This window comes from Vitis vinifera, chromosome 10, assembly GCF_030704535.1.
Source record: "Vitis vinifera cultivar Pinot Noir 40024 chromosome 10, ASM3070453v1".
Lineage (NCBI taxonomy): Eukaryota > Viridiplantae > Streptophyta > Magnoliopsida > Vitales > Vitaceae > Vitis > Vitis vinifera.
Window position 1 is genome coordinate 50,001 of NC_081814.1, and position 15,000 is coordinate 65,000.

At 42.8% G+C, this 15,000-nt stretch overlaps 1 protein-coding gene across 1 annotated transcript in view; it reads left to right on the top strand.

The window, feature by feature from the left end:
• The first annotated feature begins 14,379 nt into the window (after positions 1-14,379).
• The window catches only part of LOC132254428 (DNA-directed RNA polymerase subunit alpha), a 1,361-nt gene continuing 740 nt past the window's right edge, over positions 14,380-15,000 (top strand). Inside the window, exon 1 of the mRNA XM_059740031.1 lies at positions 14,380-15,000. This exon is cut by the window's right edge and continues 740 nt beyond it. Within this exon, the coding sequence (XP_059596014.1) occupies positions 14,563-15,000 (438 nt within the window). The 5' untranslated portion in view covers positions 14,380-14,562.

A 15,000-nucleotide genomic window follows, 5' to 3' on the forward strand; every position in this document is an offset into this window, starting at 1 on the left:
TGCCGCACGCTCTTCTTGATCGGGAGCTTGTTTTGTTGGGGAACTTCAGCCGGTGCTGGCGCCTGCGGCAGCGCCTCTTGAGCCGCGTGAAATATTTGGTGTAAAAACTCAAACAAATAAATCCATAGAAAATGAAAATTCGATTCCGTTCCCTTAGCTGGGACTCTTTCTTTATGGTTATGGAGATGGAGGTTAGTTGTTAACTAACAAAAGATTGGGAGTGGTATAGAGGATTTTAAACTGAGGTTGCTCGTAGATCAAGAAAAGTTCGAAGTCAATTCATTCCTTTTTTTTTTACGAAATTTGAGTTGGAAATGCTTTAAGCGCGTATTGATACTGAGACTTCTTAAGTTAAGTTGAGGGAGGAGGTTTTCGGGTTCGCCCTTCCCCTTGGGCTTTATCTTATCTTCTTATTTAGTTGAAAATACAACTTGTACTTTTGAATGCACTTGTTCTGTAGAAAAGCTAGTACCTCGTTAGCATTGCAACAACACGAATAGAGAGCGAGATACTGGAATACTCTGGGAAGGAGCGCCTTCCACTCCAATAAATGATAGGACAGCTTTTGGTGCCTACTCTCGCAGAACGGAAGGAAAGCTTAGACCTTACTAAAGGGGTGGTTTTCCTTTTTTTGATAGGCTTTTATGGGAGCTATATATTATTTTCATTTTTTCGAGATATGAAAACCTTTATATTAAAAAGAAAATCCAAGTCCTATATATTCAAGAGACGTGGCCACCACTAAAGAAAGGGAAACCTACTATTTATCCTACTATAGTATAGGTTTAGTCCTACTATATAGTTATAGTACTGGAAAAGCGGAGGGCGCCTACTACTTTCCTAAGAAAATAATATGTGATTCAATCTAAACCTGGATCTACCTAGTTTTCTCGGGACGCTGCATAAGGGCTCAACAATTCGCCGCCAGCTACTCAACATATTCGTATCTGGGCTTTTCCACTACTCGGGACAGAGCTTTTCAGCATTAGAGAATTGATACCGCTTACCGAAGGTCCCTATCTTGGTCCATGGTGAGCAACTTCGGGTCCGTCCATAGCACTTCCATCCATCCCTCTAACGATCGGCATCAGAATCGGCCTGTCCGTTCAGTTCAGTCCACATCCTCTTTGTCTTATGAATTCTCTCTCTGCCTTCCAGGTCTAGGTACAGATCCGCATGTCCATAAATCAGGCAATCGGTAACAGTAAGATAACGAGGGGGCTGTCGCACGCTTCAAACCGCATTAAGAAATATATAGTTAGTCGCATTTGGTGACATTTCATCTAAAGACCCTCTCCCGGAGGATCGAGTTACTTTATTTCTAGTATAGGGTGGTCGTAGATCAGATGTGCAGCAAGGCAAGACAGCACCATTACGAATAAGTCAAGCTCTTCCCTATCCACTTCGGTTCAGTCAAGGCTGCATTGAAGATGCAGGTATTGAATTCAGTCATAAAACAGTTGTGCCTCGAATCTCCCCCTCTCTTTTAATTCGTCTTTCTGATTGCGACCCCAAGAACCACCCTCAGTCAAGGCTGTCCAGATCAGTGGACAGATTTAAGATATCTTCCCACCAAAAAGTCCTTATATTAGCACCATTATTGTCCCCATATACACCTGTCAGAAGAAAACTGAAATTGCTCTCTATTATTCTGCACTGACAATGTAGCATTTGGTTGGTTTCCTTTATGACATTCACCTGCATAACATTAGTATCCCAACAATCCATAACCCTGCTTGTTTGGGCAGCAGTCAAAATTAGCCACGTAATCCGCTCTCCATTTCCTCTTAAATTTCTTAATTCAAACACAGTTTAGTCTCAGACAAGTAATGAGAAATTATTAGATGATATGAGATCACTCACCTCATAGTGCTTTTTATATGAATTTCATCCTAAAACATTCCATGCTGCCAGCTTCATGAGGAGTATCCGATTCAGTCTGCTCCGCAGCCATCAAGTCTTTCTCCTGGATTGAAAGATTTTTGCACCTTCTTTTGTTTGGAAGGGCTTGTATGAAAGTTGGGGGTGGAGCTTTCTTTTTCTTCCTCCACTCTTTTGTCTTTTGATCTTGTTAATGGAGGTTGCACTTTGAGAATGACTATAGTGCTCTTATTTGTCACTGTCCCAGTACCAAATACATCTGTCCTAGGTTGAGGATTTTGGATCAGATCCATTTCAGCACCCTTACTGCCCTGTTCAACACCTCTGCCACATACTCTTCATCCGGAGGCCTCTCAGCAGTTCTTGAAGCATCAGCTATGGTTTCTGATCTGCCTTCTTGAATCAGGTTCAAATTCCTTTCCCTAGATCTACGACCACCCTGATCGTTCCGACCAGCTTGATCTACGAGCAACCTTCTCTTTGCGATCAGCCTGATCTACGACCACCCTGATCAATGCTGCTATCATCATTCATAGCCAAAGGTTCTGCTTCCAAGCTAGCAGCAGACTGAACCAATTGATCCTCGTTTGAGTTTTCATTGGGAGCATCTAACACAATGAATCTGTTTGCTGTAGTAACAGCATTCTTCTTTTTCTTTGCTTCGACTCCAGCCGTCTCAACCTTTGAAGCTGCCTTGGGCTTTGAGTTGAGCGCCTCTTGCTAAGGTGCATTTCTAGGTCATGTGCCTTGGTGCATAAGTCATTCAAATCATCAAAGGTTTGAGGCATGAGATGTACTGAGAGTTCATGCCTCAAAGGTACATACATTCGGACCCTTTCGGCCTGCTATGTCCTTTCTTTATGCCCCTACCAGGGAGGGGAGGAAGTGGCAGGTCCTCCAGGGCCAGGGAAAGACGGGGTAACCTTTTGCGGACACCTGAAAGGAAGGGCTTGCCATCTCGCGAGAAAGTCAGACACAAAATCATTGTCACGCTCCTTGCTTTCAATGAGTTCTGCAACTCCAACTTTCCTTTCAGTCTTGCTGAATTCCAATTCCTTCTTCACATCCACTTTTTTCATTGTTAATTTCAATTTCAAAGAGACTGCCAAAGAAAGGAAAATGCGAATCGTGGTAGCCTTGACAACCGGACTGCAAGTTTCTTCAAAATCGACACCTTCTTTTTGTGTATATCCCTTTGCAAGAAGACGAGCCTTGAATCCTTCAATAGACCCAGAAGACTTTTCTTTCATTTTAGACACCCAAGGACTGCCCACAATTTTCATGGAAGGATGAAAAGGAACCAGATTGACAGTCTTCTTGTGTAAAAGAGCATTAGACTCTTCCTCCATTGCCTTTACCCTGCAGTAGATGCTTGATGAAAGGTTGAGGGCTCTCGTGCAACTGATTTGAGTTGAGCGGCAAAAGTCTTCAGTCTCTTTCTTTCTCGACGAGTTCCATCTTTCGATCGAGTGATCATTGGATGACTTTCTGGAGAATTGCTTTGTTTATTAAGCTTGTGTAGCTGAGTGGGCATGCTTGTAGTGTATGAAAGAGCATCATGAGTAGGTGGCAAACTAAGAGAGTCCTTTCGAGCAGTCTTAGTAGAGTCACCAGCAACTGAGTTATGTGGAGAACCTGTCAAAGTTTCATAAGGGAAAGTGGGCTGCAAGAGCGGTAAAGTAAAGTCAGAGTGGAATTGCCCTCAGAGTCATTATGAAAATCAAACTTAGCACAAGTCTTGTCAGTTGTTCGAAAGGGAAAAGGGGTCTCATAAAAAAGACCATTACGAGAAATGTAGATGCGGTTCGACTTGGGATCAAGTTTATCCTTTCTATACGGACCAAGGGATATGGATAGCATGCACACCCAAAGACCTTAAAGTGAGAGGTTCACCATGATGGGGGGTGGAGAACAAAACAAAACTTCATGAGGAGAGCGATTATCAAGAAAAGGCCTTGGGATGGGAGCCTTTGAATAAGAGAGGAAGGCACTAAGACCCGCTAGAAGGACTCTAAGGGAAGAAAGAAAGCCGTCCTAGTGAGGTGCAATGCTGAAACTGTGATCGGTAAACAAACCCTACAGAAGTCGGAATGGGATACTTCAAAAAGGAAGTAGCACCGGCGGTTAACTATACATAGCCTTTCTGAGTTGCGTTTGGGTATGGAATGGATAGGCCATAAGTGGCTGCCTCTCATACTACCAATTGTGTGGGCGGATCATCGCCCCTTCATTCTGGCTCTACTTCATTCGATATTAACAAGACGGCACACGCAAGACAAGATGTCAAATCAATAATAAAACTGGCCCTTGAAAGGTGTAGATGAAGCCTTTTCCTTTTCTGCCGGAAAACACTTGAAGGATACGAGGCATAAGACTATTGATCGAACTTCTTAAGAGGGAACCGCTACTGCAGCCAATCCATTGAAAGGTGAAGGCAATGCTAAATGCAGATGCAGACCGATTGGGTTCTCCCCTTTGCTAGGGGGTGATGTTCCCAGGTTTTTCGCGAATGTGAGGTTCAAGTACTGCCATCCTTTGTTGGTTGAGTTCGCTGTGTAATTTCAACAATGCCTTTCGAAGCCGAAAAGGCCGTAGCTGCATCTTTCGAGAAAAGAAAGAATAGGTGTCACGCCGATGATTAGGAGAAGGTATCTTATGGCTTAGGGAAGGGCGCTTCTGCCCAGATCTATGATTGATCTAGGATTCCCCGAGACGAGACGAACTGTCGATTCCCCGATAAATGTCAATGACTTAAACATGTTTCCGAGACTTCAACATACATGTTTGGCAGCGGCAAGGAGTGTTTTTGACTTCCTAACACGGATACCAAGGCAGCTGAGCAGTGCAGTGAGGAATAGGATTACTTTTCCTTTCAGTTTCGAAGCAAGCTGCGGTACAATCCCTCCTTCGCTCCGGCTCGTTCCGAGCTCGCGAGCGAAGTTTTGGCATGTCAAGTCTTGTAATACCTTTTCCTACTCCTGAGCTACCATGAGTTTAGAATCTTCATTGAGCTTTATCCGCTTCAATAAGGTATTACACTAGCCTTCTCAATAGCCTTACCGGCGATGTTGGGAGGAGAAGTTCTAGTCGCTTCCCCCTTTGCCTATCTTCCTGCTCTGCCAGTATACCTCCTTGAAAACCATCCTTCCCGGTTAGTCTTCGTAAGAACAAAGCATGGAAAGACTGTCCGTCTAATATAACTAATAAGTAGTATTCCCTCCCTAAAGCGAAGCTCAGCTCGGCGATAAAGAAGATTACTCTTTCGTCATAAATCGTATCCGTAGCTCAGTCGCTAGTACGGAGACTGCACCACAAGGGCAGAGAAGTAGTTTACTTGTGAAAACTTCACTATAGACTGCTTTCTTAGCCAAAAACTCTATCTCTGAGAAGTAGTGCTATGAGGAGGCTCTTTGCTTCTTTCGTCCCATCGAGTAAATACCAGGCTAGCCCCTCAAACTCTTAAAAAGAAGCCTTCCTTGACTACTTGTCTTTCTACTCCTAGTTCGGATGGAAACCCGGATGAGACAATAGAAGAAAGCACTACTTGAAAGAAATCTAGCAAGAAGTTCCTTGCCTTAGTCCGTTTTCAGTCAAGTAATCTTCTTACCGCTCCGTGTGAACGAACGATTCTAAGATTAGGAATGAAGGTATGTTTACGATTCCGCGCATCTGCTTATATAATAGTATATAAAGATTCAAGTTAGAATAGGAGTGGGAGTTGATTCGTCTCGGGACCCCAAGAACTACGGTTAGCTCTTTTGGAAGTGAATGAGGAATAGGGAGAATCGATCAAAGCCTATAATTACTAACAGCAAAATATTTACTATGCAAAAGACCACTCGATTAGCTGGCTAAAAGCCCTCTTCGGAGCATAAAAATGAAGTATTATGTAAGGAGATTACTTGCGAAATTCTCCCTCAGGTATGAAGTGTCTGGTCCGATAGGACTGAACTACCTTATAATCCGCTGTTAGCGTTTAGCTTGGCACTCAGAAAGAAGAGTCTCTATCACCTTATTTATAGGAATAGGATAATTTTTTTAGTGGGCAGCTGTTGTTTAGCGATTACGCATAGCCCTTCTAAATGCAGCAAAAGGATAAGAGCCCTTTCCTAATTCCTTGCTTGTCCATCCAGGTGAGCAACTAGCTTTTATACGATTTCATTTTTTACAGGTTTCTTTTCTTACCCCAGCCTCCTAGCCTTTTTATTTTCAAAGTGCCCTTTCCTAAGATGTCTCTCTCCTTGCTTATTGATTAGTCGTCGAGCAACTCCGTCCCTTTCTGTGGGACAAGCTTTTGAAAATGCTTATAGAAAGCTAGTTTTCATTTCAGGCAAGGTTAGAGTTCAAGCCAGGTTACAGTTATTCTTCAAGGCAGGGGGAGTCGTTTTTATCGCCAGTGATGGTTCAGGCAATTCTACTTCTGATCTAGCAAACCCCTAATCTAACGAGCCTGTTGCAGTCCTTAGGCGAGCAAGTCAGTTTGAAAGCTAGATTCCTTACGCAAGAAAGCCTGGGATAGACACGAAAGCAAAGGATCTTAGGTAAGCCACTATTTCTACTTCTTTTTCAAGCGAGCAAGAGAGGACTAAGGCAAGGGCTAGAGCCTGTTCAGTTTAAGAAAGTTTATTTTCATATAGAATAAGGGATTACCCGTGCCATTTCCATTCCTTGAGTGAATTGATAAAATATCTCATATTACTTGAGTGCTTATGAGTATCTATTTCCAGGTCTCCCTATGCTTGGAGGGAGGGTTTCATTCTAATTCTTCACCATCTGACGTCGAAGGTTCTCGGGTAAGCTAGAAAGCAAAGTAAGCCAAAACCTGTGGAAGTCTCTCATACCTCACCCCTCTTAGGAAAGGCAGCAGCAATAACTCTCCGGGCTAGCTCTCTCGGGCTATTCTAATCAGTGCTTCTACGTCGGTTCAGGTGAAGTGCTTTCATCCCTTGTTACAGCGAGTGTTCCAGTGAGACCCTTTTTCAAGAAAGTCAAAAAGCCCTTATTAAATAAAAAAAGAGTCTTAAGGTAAAGGTAAGCTCCTCCTGTTGAAAGCCCATCTAATCGAGTTGTAGTGCTAACTCCTGTTTCTAAAGAATTGAAAGAAAGAGTTGTATTTTCAAATAAAAAGTTGCATAGCCAGTTGTTTTACTTTCTAATAAGCTAACAAGCTAACGATCTTACAGGCCCACTTTGCTTGGTAGAACTATTGGGCTTTGGCTCTTGGTCCACTCCTGCCCTTTGTAGTGCTTCCGCAAGCCCTGTCATATCTTCTGTCATGCGTTCTGCCTTCCCTGTGGAAGAATGTTCAGCTCCTGTGTTTCAATGGAAGTTGGAATTGGATCTCTTATTTCTGCGAGCCATTTCTAGTCCTTTTTAAGCCCAGTAGAAAAATGAAAGATTACTTGTCTTTTCTTTCGCCTTAAATTGCTAATGCTTTCGAGCGAGTAAAAGCTAGGTAGTTTGAAAGCCTTCCAATTGGAGTGCTATCATTTAGACTCTTAATACCGAGCATAAGAGCTAACAGGCATACCATAGGGATAGCTTTTATAACAGTTCTAAGGTGAGCCCCTCCTCTTCCAGCCATTGATTCTGTCTGCGAGCCTGTTGGAGTCCTCTTTTTTTTGTGGTCCATACGAAGGAGTTCCCCAGCGATCCCTTTTAAACCTTTACTTTAAGCAGTCCCTGCCCCCTAATCAAGTAGGGGTTCTGCATTTGCAGGCCTAAGGCCTCTTTTTCCTTACAGTTGTGAGGCCAGACCTAAGAGAATGACTTTTCCAGGCATTTCTGCTTATCTTGGATAGGTCAGATATGGCGTGTATAAGGCTAAGACGGAATAAGGCTTGTAATAGATGTAACGCTTTAATATGTGTAATAGGCTTTTAGTTAAGCACTCCCATTTCGCTAATCCTAGTGCTTCGTCCTTACAATGCTTCTCCTTTACCTGGGGTTGAAGTTCCACAATTTGAATAGCTTATATCTTCCCGGCCCCGGCTCTTTCCTTCCTTGCGCTTGGAGTTGGAGGTCCTGTTGCCAGCAATCTAGTTTCAGTTTTTTGAATTCCTCTCTTTTTAAGTGCTAAGTCTTTCCATGTGCTTTGATAGGGGTAATACACTATCTCTAGTCGAGAAGACGATCCAGCCAATCTAAGAGGTCCGGGTGAGTTCCTTTTGCTGCAGTCCTAAGGCCAGCCATTGATCCAGTTGTGAGGTATTAAGATTTTGCCCTTGCCCATCTTTGTTTTGCGATTTACTTTGGATTATTCCATGGTTGCCTCTCCCTCTCTATAGAGTAGAGTGATTTTATACCTCTTCTTACTTTTTTAGAGAAAAAATAACTTATGAATAGGGATTTTATTTCTTCCCTGCCGCAAGGGAAAGAGCCTAAGCTAGTTCAGTTCCATCGCCTTCCAGTGTTTATGCCTGCGATCCAGTTATAGAACTTGCTTCAATGCGAGGCTTGCCAGGATTATCTTCCAAGGCAACAATCACTCGAACAATAGGGAAGAGGGATTTCACCCCTGAATCTCTTACAACCGCAGTGGATTTATCAGGGAAGGTAGGGGCACGTTACATTCATTAGAGCGAGTGCGCCAGTGAGTTCCTTATGAAGTGAAGGTAGGAGTCTTTTCCAACCATTGGAAGTTCTCCTTCAGACATTAGGAGTTCTAGTTATCTTAATCGAGGTGGAGTAGCTTTCGATGTCGTACCAGCCTCCCCAGATTCTATTCATTCAGCCGAACCAATTGCAGTACTAAGATCTGAGCGCATAGATCTCTCTCTGGGCCTATCTAATAGCATATCTAAAAGTGATTTGATATCTTATGATGACATCTTTTCTGGTATATCTGTTGGCGCTCTAGCTCTATAAAAATGAGCTGTAGTTCTAGTGAATGCTTATTGATTTTGAATGCCCATCCCTTCCCCTGTTAGCGCTTTCGACTTCTCATCTTTCAGATGTGATGTAGCCGTTCGATCAAAGAAGGAAAATCCAGCTTCTAAGTTAGAATAACTAGTTTTAGGTTCCGGTTCTCGAGCAGGTGAGTTTGAAAAAGGCTCCTTCTCTTTTCGAGCTCGTTCTAGTTGCTTTTCCCTCTTTTTTGGTAAAATAAGATACTTTAGTTCTGTTCTTCTGTGTTTAAGGCAAAAGATAAAGATATATCAGCAGTTCCTGTTGTAAGCTAAGCCCCTAACGATGGTAGTTGCAGTGGAGGTTTCAGTTATCCTGTTGTGAGCAATAAGTTGGAAAGCCTTTTTCTTGAAAATCAGTCTTAGGCATCTTTTCCAAGAGGGTTCGCGGGCAAGCTAGAAAACCCGTTACTTTACATCAGTCCCTGTTTCGGGTACGATTTATAGATAGTAGTCGTCTCTGGCTCCCCTTTGAATATTCTTTCTTCTTAACTGATTCTCTCTCATCCAATAGGATATTCCCAGCAGTGGTTCAATCTGGTTTCCGTTGCTGTCGATAGAGCTTAGGTAGTAAGAGTTTCTACGGATAGTCGTTTCTAGGGCTTATGCCTTACAGTCGTCTTAAGCTCTTCCATCCAGCCAGTGCTAGAAAAAGGTGCTTCAATCGAATGTGAGGACAGCAAATTCAGTGTAATGATATATTCTGGCTATCCAGTGAGAGAGTGAGTTCGTTCAATAAAATGCTCTACTCGGCCTCTGCCTCTGGGCCTTGCTCTCCTAAATTTAGATGCTTTTTCCCATATACCTAGATGGAGAATTTTGAATAGGCTTTCTGGACCTTCAGATTCAATAATAGATATTGGGGTAAGGTCAAAGTCAAACTCTTTCGTTCCAGTGAAAAGGCAAACACATCCAATTGCACTTTACTATACTTCGTATTTAATAATATGAAAATGAAAAGAAGGAAGGGTATATTAATAGTCTATTTATACTAATAGAAAATATAATACTCCAGAAAAGCCAGATCCCCCATCAAACCTTGGGCTTCTACTTTTGAAACTCTAGAAAACTGAGTTCTTGCAACAATTTCATCTGCTCTAAGACCAGAGGTTCGGGCCTCCATTAAAACTACTACTGCTGGATCATGCATCCTCAAAGCTCTCGTAAAGTACGATTGAATTCATCATTCGCTGCTCCTCTGCAATTCCAGAACATTATCTTCATAGGGAAGACCATAAGGGATTTTTAGCTCAAAGCCCATGGTGGGTACGGCCTCTCCGTTTGGCCCATCCGCTTCCTTTGTCTGCTAAAATCATTGAGTTCAAATCAAGAAACTTAAGATAAACAATCAGCAACCCTCCTTCATTTCGAGAGGAGAAAGAAAGATAGGAAAGAGAGTGCCATCCGAAAATTAGGTGGAATTTGTCCTATTGAATCGAAGCAGTCCGCTCTCTATCCGGTGGAGAGCTCTTGTTTTCACCAAGGTCTGAGGGAGTAGCCCTTAAGCACTTTGAATTTATATACCTAATATAAGTATATAGGGTAAGGATAAAAGTGCCCATTCTTAGCATCACTTCCTTCAGCTCGACTAGCTTCTTTCAGAAGAACAAATCTTGTCCATATGTTCGGTTAGCGGGACATTCAAACAAAGAAGCTATGCACCAAAACGGAAGATTGTACTTATAGTACACGAGCAAATCAATGAAATAAGTAAGTTCCTACTATCCAACAAGCAAGGGATTGAGCGCTGACGCGCGAAAGCCGTTGCGCGTTAGCAGCGCATCTGTTTTCTTGCTGGGAACAAAAGGAATAAGCGCTCAAAGCTAAGATCAGCTGCTATTGGACTTCTTTCCTTGGCTAAAGTAAAGGGGATCGATCCCGGCGAAAGAGGCCAGATTCCATTCCTCCTCCCCGCTTTAGAGAAGGTAAAATGTTATAAGGTCGAGCTCTTAATCTGTCTTTTATGTCACGAATCGCTTGGTTTAATCAATAGTATAAGGAAAAAGATTGAAGATTGAAGTAAGGTCTTCCCTCACCAGTCCCATTTCGGATTCTTTGTACGATTGGGAAAATACCTTTCCCGCGCATTCCTTGCCCGATTCTTATACTATTGATCTGACTCCAGAAATTCCTTTTTCTATTTCATAAGGGTCACGCAGCCTATGCCTATTCTGTGCTGCTCTCTGATTGACTTCCTCACTCGGAGATAGCCTTTTCTATCTTTTTGGCTTAAGCAGACCATTCGTGAGCAGATAAGATCAAAGAAAGCAACCCATGCATACTAAAAGAATAGGACAAGGAAGTGACATATAATACTAATATAAGAGGAGGCTGGTATTCAATTAGCTAGAGAGGGAGACAGGGCTAAGGCAGATGCCAGTCTAATCTTCCTTAGAATGGCTTAATTGAACACGAATCGCTTGGTTTAATCAATAGTATAAGGAAAATGGCATAGAATGTGCTGTTGTCGCATGAATAGGAATAGGTTGTTCAAGAAGTGGTTGCATATAAAAGAAGGAGTTCTTTGACAGAGCTGAAAGTAAATGGGCAAATAGGTTCTTTCGGATCTCTAGCCAATAGCAAACGATGTCGAGTAGCTAGCTCATAGCGTCCGATTTGTGGTATAAAGAGAGAGAGAGGATAGGATGAAGACAAAGACAAGAGGAAGAAGTAAGGCGACGCTTTACCTTAGCCTTTTTTTTTATTTTATTTAATAAGGGCTTTGCCTTTGAAAGAAGAAGGGCTTAGGCATTCCGTCGAATCAGTAGTTAGGGGAATGGGATTGCTGTTTTCGGCTTTGCCATTCGAATTTGCTCTTAGAAAGGTAACTATCATCTCAGATAAGGCGACGGAAGGGAATGATTTCACATTAGTAAGGCAAGGAATAGGAGTAGCAGTCACTGGTCTTTCTTTAGCAGGGATAGATCGAAAAAAGGGAGCAACTCGTAGAGGAATTCGATCTTTTGGTTTATCCTATAATAGGCTCTTAGCCAGCTCGAGAATTCACTCTTTGTTGAGATGAGACAGTTGGGATGGAGCTTTCTCCCATAGCAAGAGAAGAGGGGATTTGGCTCTTTGAAGGACAACTACTATTTCATCAACTGCTATTGAATCCGGTCTTTGAGAATCCGTTGCACATGAATACACTGTTACAGAAGGAGCTGCACTGCAATAAGACGTCGGAGGAAAGTTCCTGAACCGAGCTCACTGAAGCATATGCCAGAAAAGTCATTTCGCCTAAAGCACACAAGGAATGGAATGGCATCCCGGGAAAATGGCTGAATCCGACTCTGAGATGATTTGGAATGCAGAAGGAGATTCTCCGACTATCTTTAATAGGCTACTTGGAATCCCGAGGAATAGAAGAATCATACAGGGGAAGGGGGGCTTTCTTAAGGATTCGATATCGCACGGGAAGTGAGATGCGATCTTTCCTCAAGCCCATGCCATCAGAGCTCAATTCAATCGAGGGGAACATTGGTCACTCCCAACCTACTTAGGGCGCTAGAGTAAACTTCAGCCACAGCAGGATCGGTGATAACAATATCATCACCGAGTACTGCGTATTTATCCAAAAGCTCACCAGGCCGAGCCTGCTCTGCAGCCCACCACACAACCATGTGATGGAGACAATGCAAATAAAGGCCAAGAAGCGTAGTATCCAAGCGGTTGTCCAGCCACAAAAGAAATATGAGAGAACTTCCTCTTTACAAAGGGGATCTCGAAGATGTTCCAAGCTAGTGCGGAATTCACCACACTAGAGGCGAACGACCGATCGAACAGATAACACATTATCTCGAACAGGAGTACCAAAGGCCAACTATCCGTGGCGGACTTCAAGTCGAAACAATATGTTTTCTGCTCGCCAACTAATCGATCTAGAGGTTTCAGTTGATCAAACGTACCATCAGTTGGTAAACGCTTGAGAACCCCTTACTACCACGAAGTGGTCTTCTTTGTTGTAGTATTTAATAAATGTCACCTAAAATGCTTCTTGTTTTTTACAAAAGAAGAGTTCCAACGTTTCCAAAACGCTTCCCCGTGGAAGCCCAAGCTTAGTCCACTACTCAACTCAGGTTGGCAGGTGCTTGTGCATACAATAGTATTCAAGTCCTTAATCTTAGTCCTAGGAAGAAGGGGATATTCATTCAAGCCAATTCGATTTGCTTGGGGGAGTTCCCCCAAACTCCTCGAAGTCCCACATCCAACTCCCAATAACAACTTCACCTCCTTAAAGCACTTCAAAGACAGCCGATTCAGCTTACTAAGATGTCTTCTGCTGGTATGGTACCTGCTTATGAATATGAAAACTCTTGGCAGGAAAACTAGGGGATTTGGCACAGCACGCACCGTTGTGACAGAGCGTTATCACCCTTTTCATAATGAAACTGACTATGTCATAGCCTCATTCGTGGACTCGTGCTGCTAATAAAAACCTTTCATTCACTTCGAAACCAAGACTAACAGATTCTTTATGGAGGGGGAGTGGAGGGGAAGGAAAAGACAGGTTAAGCCTAGAGAGTAGAGTAGTGTGTAGGAACTGAGCATACGCTAGAATCACGCTAAGGGCTGCTTCTGCTAGGCAATCATCTTCTAATTCATTTTTTTCTACAAACCTAGGCATTTGACGCTACTTTGAAATGTTAACCTTCTTTGCTTCAGAGAAGAGTGGATGATCTGCCGGCTCTTGCACAAATTTGTAAAAGTTTTTGCGAACCCCCAATTCTGCAGTGGCATGAGAGACAGCAGCCCTAAGGTCCACCCTGATTTCATTTAAAAAAACGCGCTATTCTTGTTTCAGCCTCATACAGATATTGAATTGAATAACCTGGGATCAAAGTACACAGTCTTAGCTTCTCTGGTTCTTCTTATCCCAAGTCCTCCTCTGGATAGATTCTAATCAAGAAGTGTTTTGACCCCTTTCCTTCTCTTTTTTGCTTTTCCGATAGCCTTTAGTATAGGAGCATCTCTAGTGGTCCCGCCTAACTCTTCGTTATCTGTCCGAATACCTCTTACTATCTGCCTCTGTTCCACGAATAAGTTAAGGTGCCGGAATGAGCTTCCCTCGTTGATTCTTTATACTTAAGTATACCCTGAAGACAGAATGAACGGATCGAAGACCGATTCTGATCTCAAAATGAACCTATCCCTGCCTTATTCAACTCAGAACTCAAAACAGGTCTTTGGCTTCCTACGCTCTCCTTCAACTAAGGGTGATAGGAAGTGAAGCCTAGCTCGACCGAAAGAAAAGGGTAAGAGCGGAGTCGTAGAAGCGAGAGGAAAGTAGTCTCTCGCCCTAATCAATAAGCAGGAGAGGATAGAAAGTTCCATGTCTGAGAAGGAAAGGAAGAAGGGGACTCATGATCATCGGAATGGGAGGGTTGAAGGGAAATGCTCCCTCTCCGGCAATGACTCCTGAATCAGCTGTTACTTCCTGGAGAAGTAGCTGCACATTCATTCTAAGGAAAGGATATCTTGGCAAGAAGATATGTGTGGCCAGTAGCTTTCACTGTCAATCTGTTCTCGTACTGTAAAGAAGCATGAATGGCATACCAGTTTGATCTGGTCCTGGTCTCGGAAGAGATGCAGCATTACGAGCTATTCGTAGAAGTGGTACTATACTATTAAGTTTCGTACGGGATGTAACTCCTATGCCACATAACGGCTGTAGACCTCCTAAAAAAAGACGTGTATAGGAATAAACTGTGTAGAAATAAACATTGAAGAGATTTCAAGAGAAATAAATGATTCAATGATCTGATCAAGTAATATTACTATGGTTCGAGAGAAAGTAACAGTATCTACTCGGACACTGCAGTGGAAGTGTGTTGAATCAAGAGTAGACAATAAGCGTCTTTGTTATGGACGCTTTATTCTGTCTCCACTTATTAAAGGTCAAGCCGACACAATAGGCATTGCGATGCGAAGAGCTTTGCTTGGAGAAATAGAAGGAACATGTATCACACGTGCAAAATCTGAGAAAATACCCCATGAATATTCTACCATAGTAGGTATTCAAGAATCAGTACATGAAATTTTAATGAATTTGAAAGAAATTGTATTGAGAAGTAATCTGTATGGAACTCGCGGCGCGTTTATTTGTGCCAGGGGTCCTGGATATGTAACTGCTCAAGACATCATTTCACCGCCTTCTGTGGAAATCGTTGATAATACACAACATATAGCTAGACTGATGGAACCGATTGATTTGTGT